Genomic DNA, 16,416 nt, shown 5'->3' with positions numbered 1-16,416 from the left:
GATGTTACCTTAAAGACTTTCATTTTTACCTCATGATTTTGCCAACAGGCAAGATCATAAACACGTTTATAGTTCTCAGCTTAATCTGAGCTCAGAGATGGCTAAGAACATACCAATGGGGGAAAAAATTCACCATTTCGCACACTGCCCCTATGAGGAAATCCACAACTACTTGAATATGAATAAATTCCAGATTACCAGGGTAGAAAGCTGAGAATAGAAACTGGGAAGGACAGGGAGAAAGGGTGAGAGATATGGCAGTGAAATCCATAAACAGTAAGGTTAAAGATTTTAGTTTTCAATTACATATTCCTCCCTAAATAAATTCTGCAGTAAATCATTAATAGGAAAAAAGCTAAGGGGCCACGTGGTTTAGAGATTTAAGATTTAAGTATGGTTTCATGATAAACAATATCATTTATGCAGGGCCTACATCATGCACATATATAATTTTATTTTACAATCTGAATTACCATATGAAAAAACAGACACTAAGAGAATAAAGATTCATTTAGAAGCCATGGCCATTACTACTATGCTCCTAGAGAGAGAATATGGTCAACAGTAAAGCTAAGTAAGGCAGAGTGAGCTCCTGTTCACTACCCTGTTTCCCCAAAAATAAGGCCTAGCTGTACCATCAGCTCTAATGCGTCCTTTGGAGCAAAAATTAATATAAGACCCGGTAATATCATATCATATCTCATCTCATCTCATATCATATATCATATCATATCAATTATATTATATTATATAAGACCCAATCTTATACTATAGTAAAATGAGACCGGGTCTTACATTAATCTTTGCTCTAAAAGACGCATTAGAGCTGACTGTCCGGCTAGGTCTTATTTTCAGGGAAACACGGTCACAGAAAATTAAAAAATTGCATCCTTGTTCTTCTGTTTCAACTCAGGGTGTTAGAAAGTGGTGTCAGTCATGCATGAAACATTAAGATGTCTTATTAGCAAGCTTTTTAAAACTTTGATTTTCATAAGCCTTATAAATCGCAGTAAAGTCTAGGATTTCTGCACTAATTCATGACTACAATTGAAATAATCAAAATCATAATATTGAAACTCTGTTTAACTAGATGATGGAGTTCAAGTTTATGTCCAAAAATATCCTAAGAGTTGCAGGTGGCACAATGTCAATTTTGGTAGGAATGCTGCATATATTTCTGAATTGGTTTTGTCAGACAAGGAGAGAAGCTATCACGCAGCTATGTACATATACCTCAAGTTACTGCACATGCGCTTAGAATGTTCTCAAATAGCAAAATAACCCTGAAGTGGTCCTTAAGCACTGCTTTGGCACTTCTTACTAACGTTTACTCTAAAAAGGTCCACACTTAGGCGTATATGCTCTGCTTAAATAAATGTGCAGTTCAACTCTCATTTTTTCTTTATTTCTAGTTATAACATTGCATGGCAGCTCAAAACCATTATGTTCAAAACTTTTTCTTCTTCCCCTCCCCCAAAACTTCTTTAGAAATTTCTGACTTCACTTCCTTACACCTCAAAGTCACCCTCACTCCCACCTAGTCCCCTGACATTCATTCCACCATTCACCAAAACCTAGCAATCCTATTGCTCTGTAGGATTTCCTTCTCTGCCAAAACCTGGAGTTTAGACCCCATAGTCTTTTGCGTGAATCATTACTGCCATAAACTCCCTTCTTCTCTTCCCTAGTCCAGTACATTTGCCACACTATAGCAAGAATACTATTAAGTTGGTGCAAAAGTAACTGCAGTTTTTGCAATTATTTTTAACCTTTTAAACCGCAATTACTTTTGCACCAACCTAGTAATACTTGTAAAACAAAAACCGATCCTATCACTCTTTCCTTGTGCACTTTCAATGATCCCTTTGGCCTTCGTAATAAAGGCCAAACTTCTAAGTATGGCACACTGCTGCTTTTGCAATCTGACCCTACCTATCTGTCTAGGTTCATGTCCCCAATTCCACACCCCCACACTTCTTGCCATTGCACATCAAATTCCAAGTGATTACCAATTACATGTAACACCTTGAATATGCCCTGTTATCTCATGTCTTTCTTTGGGTCTTATGTGGTCCTGTGCTCTTTTCTCCTATCTGAATGGAGGTGAAGTCTTTCCTTCCACTGCCCCAAAGCTGATCATTCTCTTCTATGCTAATCCATTAATTTGTATGCGTATGGCACTTACCACACTGTGTGTCTATGGTTGTGTGTATGTATAAGTGTATACTGGGCTGCCTGTCTAGTAATCTTTTAATCTGGAAAAATAGAACATTACTTAATTTAACTAGCGCTCAATAAACATTTGCTAAATCAGAATACAATTCTACTACAATGTATCTTGGCACAGCAGAAAATCTATGAATCCAGAAAAAGCATACAACTTACATCATCCTTGAAAAACAAAACTAAAACTTGAACCAGGGGTATGTCAGAAAAAAATTCCATTTATCTGTAAATATATGTGCAGGAAATACTTTTTCAGGGACAGCTTTTGATGGAAGGCAAAAAGGATCAACGTAAATCTGAAATGTTGGGAGTCTGGTCTGATTGCCCAAAATAACATCCCTTCCTTCTATGGGTAAGAGCAAATCAGATATAAATAATACCTCTATAATCAAGTACTCTACACACTCACTAGGGTGATTAAGAAATTTGGGAGGTAGAAAAGAGATTCCAGAGAGGAATAAGGCGGAAAACCACAAAGTTTTGTGGTGTGTAGGTTACTCATGAGATCACACACCATTCCCATGTAAGAAACAAGATCACAAAACCACCATTTTCTGAATACCACTGTTTCAGGGCATACTCTCCCTTGGGATGACAGGGATTGTGTTCTCAAAGGGGAGTTAGTCCCCCAGAGCCTGACAACTCTACTTTACAAACAGAGAATATAGGAACATGAAAATGGGCATTGAACCTCATGGTTGTGGTATAGGGTGTCTGAACAAGAAAAAGAAAGAAAGAAAAAAAAGGGCAAAGTTTAACTATTATCACAACGCATGGCCATGACCAGAAGGAAAATCTGATTTACCCAAGGCCCTATTTAAGCTTCAGATCAGAAAAGCCCAGAAAATTGTATCCTTGCTGTCACCACCACGACACACTCCCTTGTCCCCAAATCCATTCCTACTCTGTCCCACAGACCCAGATTGGTGATTAAAAGTTCCACACTTAAACACTTAAAAGATTTTAGAAAAGGTAAAAAGAAGTAGGGGGATCTTGGATGTTGAAGAGTTAGACCCAGCACTTAAAGGAAAATGTGGAGAAAGAAAAATATTACAATACTAAAACCCAAATGCAACCGTTAATATGTTTGTATTTCCTTTTTTTCTTTACATGTTGTTTTTTTCCAGCAAAATACACTAGTTATACAATTACGTGTCTCAGTTTTGCCCTTAAAAATATATACAACTACAAAACATTTCATATGAACTAAACTTTCTGAAATAATTTTATTATAATATTCAACCAACAAATGTACTCAGCTAGTAAATTATTCATCCCATAGTTGGATATTTGGACTTTCCCAATGTTCACTATTTAAAAAGAATGTTAACCTCAAGTATCTACATATACAGGTTTTTGCCATGTACAATTGTTTTTCCTCCTTAGGATGGATTCCCTCAAAAGTTGAGGAGGACAAGCATTTTAAAGGAAGTTTGTATGAAAATTGCTTTCCCCCCAAATAGTGAAAATTTAGAATCCCATCAGCAATGTATATGTGTCCTTATACCCTTCTATGCTGGATATTCCTAAAAACACGAAAAGATTACTATTAAGACTGAACAAGTTCTCTGTTTGGCAACGATTCAAAGACCTCTGTCTTTTAACAAGTATGTCAGTAGGAATGTGTAATAGGAATTTCTTCTATCAGCAAAAAATAGTCATCAGACAAAAAGAGAAGAAAAACTGATTTGGAAGTATAAAAATATAGTAATTACCAGCACTTATGACAGCTGCTTGATGTGTAATGTTATTTAGTCATGTATACAACAACTACATGTGTCAAATCAATGTTAATACATATTTTACTTGATTATAAAGCAAAACTGTGTGTACCTACTTGTACTTTTGTGGCTGACCACTCTGCGTGTAAACATCAAAGACTAAAGGTGGACATAACCAGATCCTGCGTTCTCCTCACTCTAGTTCTTCATAGTAGCTAGAGGCGCGTTACTGGCAGCCAGTTTAACCTGACTCTATCCAGTCCATTGTTAAAGTCTGTTTATAAATGGCACCAGCAGGGTCATATGTAGGAGGGAATGTTTGTCTAACCCAGATACCTTAATCTGCATCAAGAGAACTACACTGTCATTTGATTGCTGACATTTTACTAGCTATTGTAGGGGTTAATACAAAAATCATTAAATGAAAAAGGGAAAAAACACAGGAATGAATGGGCTTTGTTGTAATAGGTCAGAACCTTAATGTTATACATAAACATTCAGGTTAGTTTGTGCCTATTATGGTCATATTTATATTTCTAAATTGTGTGTGTGTCTGACATATGCTGCAAGGCCTATATCCAGGGAGACACCCTTTGAAAAGATTAGAAAACGGTGGAGAGAGGTGGGCTGCAGGAGAGACAAGATGCTTTCATTAACAAAATGCTTTAAGCCTACATATATCATACCTTTACATAAATGGAGACTTACGGCAAGATGAACTTCAGTTCTAAAAATGTGAGTATTTTTAAAAATAATAGTATTCAAAATCACAATCTAGGAAATAACAGTAATAAAGACATACTGTTTTTGCATTTTCCAGTTAGTCTTCAATCATAAGATGCAAAATAAACTTTCATAGCATCCAACATTCAAGTATATAAGTAGAAAAATTATTGAGATCCTAAACATGCAACAGATGAAACCTACAATCAAAAATTCTCACCCCAACCAAATACACAATTGCAGTAAAATAAAATTACATCCCACACAAAGCAACAAGAAAAACAGTGCTACGAGTTCACAAATAATTGCCAGGAATAACTCCAGAAAAAAATTAAACCTGTGAATAACTACAAAAGAGTCAATAGTAAAATACAAAAGGGGGGTGGGATTAAAAAGGTCCAAACCAATTCTAAAATTAATACTATACCAAGTTCTACTATATACATATAGCAGGTACCACTTAGTACTTACTCTGAATGACTGCTAGATATGAATATTCGGGCAATCAAAGTATGAATACCCTTGGGCAAACACTAATGAAAGGGAGCACACTGAATCGAGGCAGTTGTTGCTTACAGTACTGCACACGCCAACTACACTCAACGTTTAAGTCATCTCAAAAGAGAAAAAAATAACATTTTATTCCTAGGAATAAAATATTCCTAGGAAATACTTGTTGAATATGGAACTCTAGTTCCTAAAAGTACAAAATGGTGATGAGCAAAGTAATTTGCTTAGGGTGAATTTTCTGTAGACAAAACTGAGAAAAATAAAAAGTTACAACACTTAATAAAAACAACCTATAATAAATATACTTTTCTCTTAATTAGTTTTAATAAATAGGGGAGGATGGCTTGTTTCAAACAGACATCTGTAAAACATTTGAGGCTAAATATCACAGTGTAATCCCTTTTTAACAAGCAACAAATTTTATGGTTGTGGAAACTGAAGATGTGAGAAGTTATATAATTTGGGGGGAAAAAGAAGGACTTTAAGATAACGTCTTCTGATGCTGATAGCAGTCATAATAAGATAATCACCACATAAAGTATTTAAAACTAAAACAACTTAGGTGCTTTTAATCCCCTCTGGAGATAGATACCATGGCCCAGTCAACATTAAGTACTGTTTGTAGAGAATATTAGAAGTTCTTACTGAAAAACATTATTTCTTAAATACACATTTATCAAAACAGAACATAACTTTAAGGTGTTTGTTGCACTTTCTGACTTAAAGATTTCAGATAATGATATAAGCAAGAAGGAACTTTTATTTTCTTATGTGGCAGAAACAGCCAGCCCTTTAATGTCTTTACACAAATACTCTGTCATGATTATTTCTTTATTTTCTATCTCCTAATTCAAACCAGTACTCCTTTACAGGGAAAGCATTCTTTTTATAGGAAACTAGCATCTTAAAAGTAGTAATTACTAAGGTTCTAATTTCTTCTGTATTACTTTAAATCTTTGAAGAGAAATATTTATGGCCTAAAAGTAATTTGCATCATATTTCTTGGGTATACAATGACTAATTCTCAATAAGCATCTCTTGGAAGTGATAGTGATAAATAACAAGTAACACTGAATCCCCAAAACAACCCAGAGAAGAAATTTCTGAACTAGGTGACTTCAAAATAAAACCAATTGCAAAAGGACAATTTTTTACATATAAATGAAAATCAGAACCAAGAAAGAGCTTTTGGATAAAGCGGCTAGTGCTGAGATGGGTTAGCTTCTGAGCTCTAGCTGAAACCTGTCCTGAGTTGACAGAACTTGACGTTTCTCAAACTCTTTCTCATCTCCTAGTCCTGTAAGTAATTTCAAAAGAACATCTGATGGTATCCTTAATGATATAAACAGGCCTCATCATCATTCCTGAAAAACCTTGCCGACAAATACAAATACACCTCTTTTAGTGGCAGCTCCATCTTTAGGAGACATTCTCACATTCCAAATCTCAATGTGTACAATATTTCATGCTTTCTACTTTATCCCGTAACTAGATATGAGTTTTCTTTCAAGATATTGTGAACATACTACATACCTGTTGTCAACTTTCTTGTCAAGTTCTAACTGTCCTAAAACTAATATAGACAAGTGGCTTTCAAACTTTAGTATGCCCAAGAATCACCTGGGGCATTTGTAAAGTGCAGATTCCTGGGCACCAATCACCATTCTCTAAGTGATTCTGATGCAGGTGGTCAAACTTTAGAACTCTTGTATAGGCGGTTCTTAAATTTATTGCAAGTTGCCCTCCTAGAAAAACTGCCATAAGTCAAAATGTCATCAGTTGAGTCTGATTTTCCCCTATAAATCACAATGTAAACAGGAAGTTACAACTTGTATAAAGCGACTGGCGTTCCCATTTTTTAAAGATGTGCCTTAACATCACTTCATCACCAGTACACTATAAAGTATAAAGCTTTCTAAAGAATACACTAAGAATACACTAAGCAATTATAAAAACTCAATATGGTAAATATCAGTCTGCCATAGAAAGTTTTTTTAAATGGAATTCTTGCTTTATTTTTACTGCAACATAAACCACCTTAAAACATGGGACTTAGAAGGGTTTTCTTTGAGAACATAAGCAACGTTAAGAAGACTTTTGGTATTTAATCACTGGATACTCTTTCAGAACTGAACTCAAAGTATTATTTTACTGCCCCCTTCCTTGCTGTATTTCCTTGTCACAACATAAAACATCCGTCTGTGGACTTCTCCTTGGAAACAAGATTGAATTTGAGAGTTCATTAACACCCCCAACTTCACGCTGCCCTCCCTCACCTGACACAGGAGGAACCACAGGCTAGCTGCTGGGCTATTCAACCGTTTCACATCTCCAGAAACAGTAGTTTCATATGGTTCAACCTCAATAATTGCCTTTGCAATACACCTACAAGCCGTTAAAATGCATTACCCATTCACTGACCCTTCACAACATTTTTTTGCTTTAGTGTCCAAGGCCTCAAAGCTCTGGCTTAAATGGTGGTCAGATTCAAAGTCAGAATGTATTATGACCCAATACATTCTTTCCATTTTGCCCAAAAAGTATTATGCTACATAACAATATTCAAACATGTATATACATGTTACATACGTAACAATCACTTTTTCCACTTCATTAATCATTTTATCATATTCAAAGTACTGTGTGGATGTCTGCTTTGGATCCACCTCAACACCAGTTTTACCCGTCGAAAAAGAAAACCAATCAAGATCTACTATTTCAAAGCTTCCTAACAAGTTATTCTGCATGGGTTGGCTACTCTCATTTCTTTTCTTTTTCCCTCCCTGCCCTTTCTCAGCTGTTTCAGGAGCTGTTCCATGCTGGTTGGGAACAGAAATCGTCTCTCTGCCCAAGGGGAAAGCTCAGCACTGGAGGACAGCTGGGGAACATCTCAGCAAGCAGTCTAAGATCTAAGGCCATGTTTGCATTCCCCGTGTAAGAAAGGACAACTAGCTAAGCCCTATAAGAAGAGCTACTGTTGTTTCAAAACCAAAATTGAGAGCTCAAGGCCCTATTCTTTCCGTCCTCTCTCACATGCAACTACCAAAATTATCTTTTTTTATACCAACCTCGAACTTACTACTAAAACAGTAGATTTAAGCTATAATTTCTGAAATTCACCCTCTCTACTATATTTTCAAGAATCAAATAATTCCATCTCATGTTAACAATCTGCACTTACCATTGCAGTCAATCTTTTCCACCACCTATATGCCCCATACAACTCGAGTTTTCCCTCTTGTACTTTTACATTTTTTTGTTAATCTACCCCACATTTTCCCTTGTACTTATCCTTGTTTTATGACAACACCTCTTAATCTGTCTAGAAAACTTGGACAATCACTGATTTATTATTTATTACAAATGACTTTCAATCATTTATATTTATTAATCATCCTCTAGTAAATATATATGTTATTAAATATTCAGATCAAGGATACACTTAATCAATTGGGATAATATTTATGAAAGTATTCAGAAAAAAATATGGTTAATTTAGCTTTAGAAATAAATGCTAACTGCAATTAGGACCAGTAACATTTAGCTAAGGATTGTGAATGTACATTATCAAATTGATGGTATCTGAATTTTATATGTTCCTACTAACCGGGTACAATAATCTGGGTTCATAACAAGTTATAAAGATGTTTTTTGAACACTGAAAGCCAAACCATTTGTTACAAATATTTGCCTGAGATGATTCCAACATATTTGAAAGAGTCAGAGAGTTAAACCATGCAGTAACACATAGCTTTAAAATGGCAGTCCAGACATTAAGGAAACATACAAAGTTCAACAGTTTGGACTGATACAAATTTCAAATGCATAAAAGGTTATTTTGAGAATATTAAAATAATTTGAGGCCTATTTACTTTATGAAAGTACTCACCTGACTCTTGCAAGTATCTATATACCAAGAAGTTGACCTCATCACTGCTTATACTCATCTTTATTCCCACTTAAACCATGAGGTCACAACACAGGATATAACCCTAAAAATAAAACAAAGTTAATTAAGTATTTTCTCAATAAAATATTTTTAAACAAAATGTAAACAATGTTGTAAAAACCATTTGATTTTATTAAATGATGTAAAATGAAAGTTCTATATTGCTAAATAATAAATCCTAACAAATAAGGTTACTTCCAATAGTTAGTAATAGATTACACAACCAAAACATGGCTGGGTCTATTTTTCTGCAAGATAACATATTGGCAAAAATGATTCAAAATTTATAAAAGGGCTTTAGCATATTTTCATGATTATATCAAGTAGCATAAAAAGTTGTTCCCCTTTTCTCCTTAACTGTAAAAATAGTAAATTTTAAGAATCAGAGTATTATTTATATAGGAAAAGACTGCTTTTAGACCATTATGTGGGAGGCGGCGGGGGTGAGACATCTACACTGGTTTTTGTCTACACAATTTCCTAGGATTTGAAATCTCTATTTGTTCAACATCTAATCAGCAATGTTCAAGTTTCAAGAAGCCCTAGGTATGTGCAAAGCAGAGACTGGACTACAGTTCTGAAAACTCAAATGATACTCTTATCTTAATGGACACAGTTAAACCTTGAACTCACAGAAAGGGAGAAAAAAGGAAAGCTGAGACATACTTAAATGTCTAATTACACGGATCCATTCTATGTCACAGAAATAATTTAAAGTAGTCAGCAACCTTTTTTTGTATAGAACCAGACTGAATATGTTAGGCTTTGCCAACTACACAGTCTGTCACTACTACTCAACTCTGCGGTAGCACAAAAGCAGCAGCAAACAGTATGTAAACAAATGAAAGCGGCTGATAAAACTTTATTCAGGGACACTGAAATTTAAATTTAATTATGTTATTGCTGTGTGGGGAATAGAGCCAGGAAACTTGGCTCTAGAGCAGTTTCCAGGCTTTCGGCCTCATGTGGAAAGGTGCTCACTTGGGTAGTAAATGGCCATCAACTGTGACTAGATGGCCACAGCTGTGGCTAGTTGGCCGTCAGCTGTAACCAGTGAGCCATTCACCACTAATATAACTGCCGTGGCTATGCTAGAAGCAAATGGGGGCTAGCAAGAAGATGGTGGCTGAGCTAACAAACACAGATTGCAGCTAGCAAGTGAGGTTGGTTGAAAGAGAGAGGCAGACGGGAGGTTGCAGAGTGTGTGGCTCCTAATTCCTGTGTCTCCAACCCAGATGCTAACGAGAATATAGTGGTGTGACTCCCCTATCTATGGCTCCGCTGGTGTTCCTTTTTGGCCTCACCATGTCCTGCGTTCTTATGTGGGGAGCGGGACCAGAGACCCCGCATGACACCCTGCATGACATTGTGTCATACAATATTTTCTTTCGACTTTTTTTCAAGCCCTTAAAAATTAAAAATAAAAATAAAAACTTTCTTAGCTTATAAAAAAAGCTTATATCCTTATAAAAGGTTAAGGGGCCAGATTTAGCCAGGGACTATAGTTTCTTGGTCATTTGTTTAAAAAGGATATACTAACATCTATTCAGTATAAAGGGGTATCTAACATTACAGGCCTATGCTGATTCTTCTGCCACCTCATGGATCTCTTTACTATGTCGAGTTAACAGTACATTTAAAAATCACAAAACAAACTAACAAGCCCTTAAGTAGGCTACTATGTGACAGGAATTGTTACTGCCCTAAACTGGCGAGTGGTAACTCAGCACTCATCAAACTTTTATGTCAGAAAAGACAAACAAGGAGGTAATAATTTTCCAATGGACGTACACAAAGCAAAGTCTAATCAAATTTAGCAGTCTAGGAATACATCTTAGAGAAAGTAGTACTAGTGTTTTGACCTGAAACATGAACAAGAGCAGAGTGAGAACATGAAAGTTTGGGGGAGGAAGGCGCAGGGAATAGAAGTGATCCAGTGAACTGTAATAGTCAGTGGAAGGGCTAGTGAGGAAAGAGTAACAAAACATTAAGTGAAGCTTGAAACACACAGACAAAACCATATTCGGAGGGGCCTTGAAGAACCACCTAGAGAAAATTAATACACTCAAAGGTTTTAAGCAAGGTAGAGAAAATGACCTGATTTACATTTTTAAAAGATCACCCTGGCTATATGAGAAACAGACTGAAAAGAAATTGGGCTGGAAAAAGTAAGCAATGTTATTAGGAGGATGTTGCAGAAATCTAAAAGACTAAAAAATTTGGACTGCAGTACTGGAGTTGGAGAGAAGTACTGGAATTCCAAAGATGTTTAGGAAGTAGACTCAAGGGTAATTGATTGGATACAGGGATGAGGAAAAGGAAGAATAAAAAGTTTCTTTTAGGACATCTGGATGGGTGGTACTTCCATTTACTGAGATGAGAAACCACTGAGGAAGAGTAACAACTATCTTCATATAAAGAAAAAGGCACACACCTACCCCCCCCAAAAAAAAATTAACTCAAAGAATGTAATTAATCAGCTGAATGTTCTATGTACAGTAGCCCCTGCTTACTCACAGGGACACATTCCACGATCCTCAAGTGCCTGAAATCATGGCAAACCCTGTACATACTGTACTTTTTTCCTATACATACATACCTATGACAGTTTAATTTATAAATCAGGCACAGTAAACAATTAAAAGCAGTAACTAATAATAAAATAGAACAATTACAACAATATAGTGTAATAAAAGTTATGTGAATGTGGTCACTCATTTCAGTGGGTCCTTTGCTGAAGTTGTCACAGATTCAAGGCTTTCTGGCACAATACACTGCTGTCAATCAGAACCCGGTTTCTGTTCACAGCTTCCATGCACAAATTTAGTGGCTTTTCCATCTTAACTAAGCACTTACCACGCACTTGTGACCATAACTTTTGCATTTTGAGGTGTGACAGCAAAACTAGCACAAATTTATTTTTCCTTCTTCACCATTTCATGGATAGGAGATGCATTCTTATGACAGACCTTAACCACTTCAGCATATGACTGTTTTTCTTTGCTTATTAAGTTGAGAACTTTTACTTTTTCACTTAAAGGAAGTACTTTATAGTTTCTCTTTGGCCTATCTGAAGTGCCAGCATCATTACGCTCGTTCTTTGGAGCCATTAGTAAGTAAAATAAGCGTTACTTGAACACAAGCATTGCGATACTGCAACAATGGATCTGAGAACTGAGAAGGCTACGGAGTGACTACTGGGTGCGCAGCACACACAGTGTGGAGATGCTGGATAGAGAGATGATTCACCGCAGCAAGGAGCAGGAAGGAGTGACATTACATCACGCTACTCTGAATGGCGCGCAATTTAAAACCTATGAATTGTGTATTTCTGGAATTCTCCATTTAATATTTTCAGATCATGGTTGACCATGGTAACTGAAACCACAAAAAGTGAAAATGTGGATAATGGGCAATCATTGTATTTATATCACTTTGGGGTAATAAACCAATCCAAACAAATGCTGATTAGATGCATTTGTGGAGTGGGGTAGTAACAAGTGAAAAGGGAACACTACGATTAACAAAGTCTGCCTGGGAGTGGGAGATGCACTGAAGCACTATTTGTTTGACGAATTTATTTTATTTACTCAGCCAATACTCTGAGCACTTCCAATGGGCCAGGCACTCTGGTGGATGCTGCTGACATGGCTAAATAAAGTAACCAGGGCTAAACCTTGTGACTTTACAGGTTGTTAGGGAGTAAGACAACAAGTTAATTCAAACTTAGATAAGAAAATACATAGAAAATCATGAAAGCACACACCCCTAGTCTCAATGTACAAGTAAGCAAAGGATGTAAAATGTAGGTGGTTTACAGGTTTCTGTAACAGACAGTGTTAGAGAAGCTAATCTTCCTTTTAATGCACAATGTCTGAAATGCGCCAAGTTATCTTTGCTACTATCTGTATGCACACCACTTCCCACTGATTTGTATGTTAAGAAAAATGAAGCGAAAGAATATCCTATTTATTGAGTAATTGCTGCGTGCTATGTATGGGGCTAAGCCTAACACACATTATTTCCTCTTCAATAGTATATTCCTCATTTTAAAGTAAGAACCCTGACACATATGAGAACAGCATTTCTACATACAGATCTGTGTCTTCAGAAATGTTATTGCCATACTAAATTGACTTTCCTCAGTGCAGGGAAAAAACCCACAAAAAACAGTAAGGAATATATAACGTAAAATAATGTAATGACTACAAAGAATCAAAATCCTTAGCACTAGAGGATGCTAAGACGTTGCTAATACCCAGCCATGACACCTGTTGCCAAGGCCCTGCGCACTGCTTACATGGCCTGTGATGTGAATAGCAGTCCTAAATGGTCAGCCAGTCTCTGCAATTACAAAAAGATCACTACAATACCCTGCTAAATAACAGCTTGTAACCTCACACAGAATCATGTATCATTTTGTTTGTTGGGTGTGAATTCTCAATCTGCTGTGAAGCAAAGTAACAGTTCAGCTGCTGCCATGCTACCCACTGAGTTATAAAAAGCTCTGTCAAATTCTCTCCTTAAAACCAAGACACTGAGAAAATACCAAACTATCACAACTAACAAAAAAAGTGTGTTAATGTGGAGGGTAATAAAACAGAGAGAGATTAAATCAATTTGCCCATTCAGTGAGGTCATGGCAGTTACTTCCACCTTAAGGGCTGCACTGCGTCCCTCCAGAATTCCTATGTTCACGTCCTAACCTCAGAATGTGACTTTATTTGGAGCTGAGATCTTTAAAGAGGTGATTAAGTTCAAATGAGGCCAGGAGGGTGGGTGGACCTTTAATAATTTGAATGTAACCCAATATGACTGGGGTCTTTGTAAGTGGAGGAGGAGACAGCAGGGCTGCATGTGCACAGAGGAAAGGCCATGTGACAACACAGGGAGAAGGCGACCACCTACCAGGCAAGGAGAGAGGCTTCAAAAGAAACCAAACCTGCTGGCACCTTGATCTTAGACGTCCAGCTCCCAGAACTGTGAGAAAATAAATTTCTATTGTTTAAAGTCCCCCAGTCTGTGGTACTTTGTGATGGAAGCCCTGGGAAACTGATATACACCCAGATTCTTAAAAACCTCTCTGATCATTCATTGAAGACCTTTAAAATCATTGATACTAAGTTCATAATTGCTAGGATATGCCTTTGAAAGTTGCCGCTGTCTATCTTTAGGAATCCGCCCTGTTCTGTAATTATCCAAGACGATGAGTTTAACAGGATACATTAACATTTGAGTGCGCCCCACTGCTCCCTTCTCACACCCCAGCCTCATGAAACACTCTCAGGACAGCACCAAAAAATGCATTACCCTTCATTTCCCATCTCATTAAAATAATTAAAATTCTACCAATGTTAGGTAATGTCATTTTTGTGTGCATAAAATATGGTACAATGAAGGCAGGCATATTTTAAGACTTTGCTTTGAAGTCTTTGGCAATGTAGCTTAAAATGTGCATAAAGTACATTCTCAACTTTTGCAATGGTTAAGTCTTAAAGGGTTTTACAAAATTTTAGTGATGAAATGAAATCATATTTACCAAATTACTTTTATAAACTGTAAAATGCAATAGTAGGATTTAGAAACAATCAGATAATCTCAAGAAACACTAAGCTCTAAATGAAATACGTATGTCACCTTTTCTTAATACAATACTAATCAAACTAAAAACTAAAAACAATACAGCAAAATCAAACTATTTGGCTTATTTCTTACAGCATTAATGGCAAATAATAGTGTATATACATTTTTGTGTATTTGCCCTAAACTATAACTATGGTTTATCTGTCAAACATGTATGGCTGCCTATAATATTAAGTCCAAATAGAGCAAAGTAGTGTATTTCCTTACAACAAACAAAAGTTCTACCACTCTTAACATTAGGATAAATGCTGAGTTTAAACTATATTTTTAAAGTCCCAATCTCGTGAGTCAATTTTTCCTCTATTGAAAAGGAGAAAATATCCTTTTAGAATAAATCATCAGCTCTGTATCTCATTTGTCTTACGTTTTTTTACGAGGGTATCTTTAATAATCTGAATATTATGTCCCAGTGAAAAGTCTATAGCTTTCCTCCCCCCACACACACAAAAGAAACAAGTGTAGCTTTAAAAACAAAAGGTGGAAAAAGTAGTTTGTGAAGGGACATCAGCAGGCACTGGCACTGATTTCCACCTCCCCATTTTGGCACATGAGCATCTTTTGGATAACTGTCCTGAGTATGCCTGGCAATGTGTACGTTTTAAGCTAATTTATTCTTCCTTTTTTTCTTTTTTAAGTAGTTGTGGGCAATTTTTGTGCTGTGAGAATTTTTTCTTTTGGCTGTTGTTGCTTTGTTTGTCATCAGATTAATGGTCACCAAAGATCCAAAGTGTAAATCTTACGAATTTAAAGTATGATTATAACTTAGAAGGGATAAACCTCTAAGTTAATTTTCCTTCCCTTTCTCATTGTAATCTAGAGCTCTCAGATGTAAATTAAAGATAGCATGACAGAGAAATAAGATCTTAGGTAGCCTACATGATTTTAGACAAATCATATGAATCTTCTAGGCCTCCTTATCCGTGAGGAAACTGAAGCAGATGGTCTCTTTCACTTTTAAACGTCAATGATTCAAGTCAGTACAAATACTCGTGTATAGGGTATTACATATAAATCTTGCAGGCCAACACAGAGTACTAGATGACATAGTGATTTTTAATTAGGCTTACTTACAAAAGCACATTGGAAGATTTTAAACTGTCAGAGCACAGATGGATATCTCCAGGAATGAGGGAAAGGGAAACAAATGAGCCTACCTCATTAAGAAACATTTAAGCACTTATTACTTATGATGCTTATTAGGACCAACTAGCCTTTATAAACTTATATAAAGGCACAGGCAAATGGTATACCAAATCAATTATTTATTAGTACAGACTTCTGATGGCAATCATTTGTTTCAACAGTGATGTAGATTAGGGGTCTGCCAACTATGGCCAGTGCCAAATCCAACCCATCACCTGTTTATGTACAGCTCGCAGCTAAAACTTTAAAAAGACAATCATTTGAATGGATGATTCAAATATGAAATATGCTTAAAACAGGTATTACAGGCAAAATAAAAACACACCGTGTGCAACAGTCATAGAATTATACATAAATATTACCTATAATCATCTTTATGAAACTACTGAGCCCTAGTGGATCAAAACAAGTGTCCATGGATTGGTATACTCAGTAAATTCTTTGGAAAAGCAGACGTGAAAATGTGCAGAAGATTGTTCTGGTGGCAGAAATGCATGATTA

General features: G+C 36.2%; 1 protein-coding gene across 4 annotated transcripts in view; it reads right to left on the bottom strand.

Annotated features, from left to right (window-relative positions):
- The window catches only part of TBL1XR1 (TBL1X/Y related 1), a 147,757-nt gene that overhangs the window by 30,558 nt on the left and 100,783 nt on the right, over positions 1-16,416 (bottom strand). For 3 of the 4 annotated variants that reach the window (XM_081029016.1, XM_081029018.1, XM_081029017.1), the window contains one exon: positions 9,070-9,172. The exons of the other annotated variant lie outside the window; for it this stretch is intronic. In XM_081029016.1, coding sequence (XP_080885142.1) covers positions 9,070-9,127 — 58 coding nt within the window. In that variant the 5' untranslated portion in view covers positions 9,128-9,172. The remainder of the gene's footprint in view (positions 1-9,069; positions 9,173-16,416) is intronic. 4 annotated transcript variants of the gene reach the window in all.

Source organism: Rhinolophus hipposideros, assembly GCF_964194185.1.
Source record: "Rhinolophus hipposideros genome assembly, chromosome: 2".
Lineage (NCBI taxonomy): Eukaryota > Metazoa > Chordata > Mammalia > Chiroptera > Rhinolophidae > Rhinolophus > Rhinolophus hipposideros.
The sequence above is the reverse complement of the archived record's forward strand: the minus strand, read 5'-3'. Positions and strand labels throughout refer to the sequence as shown.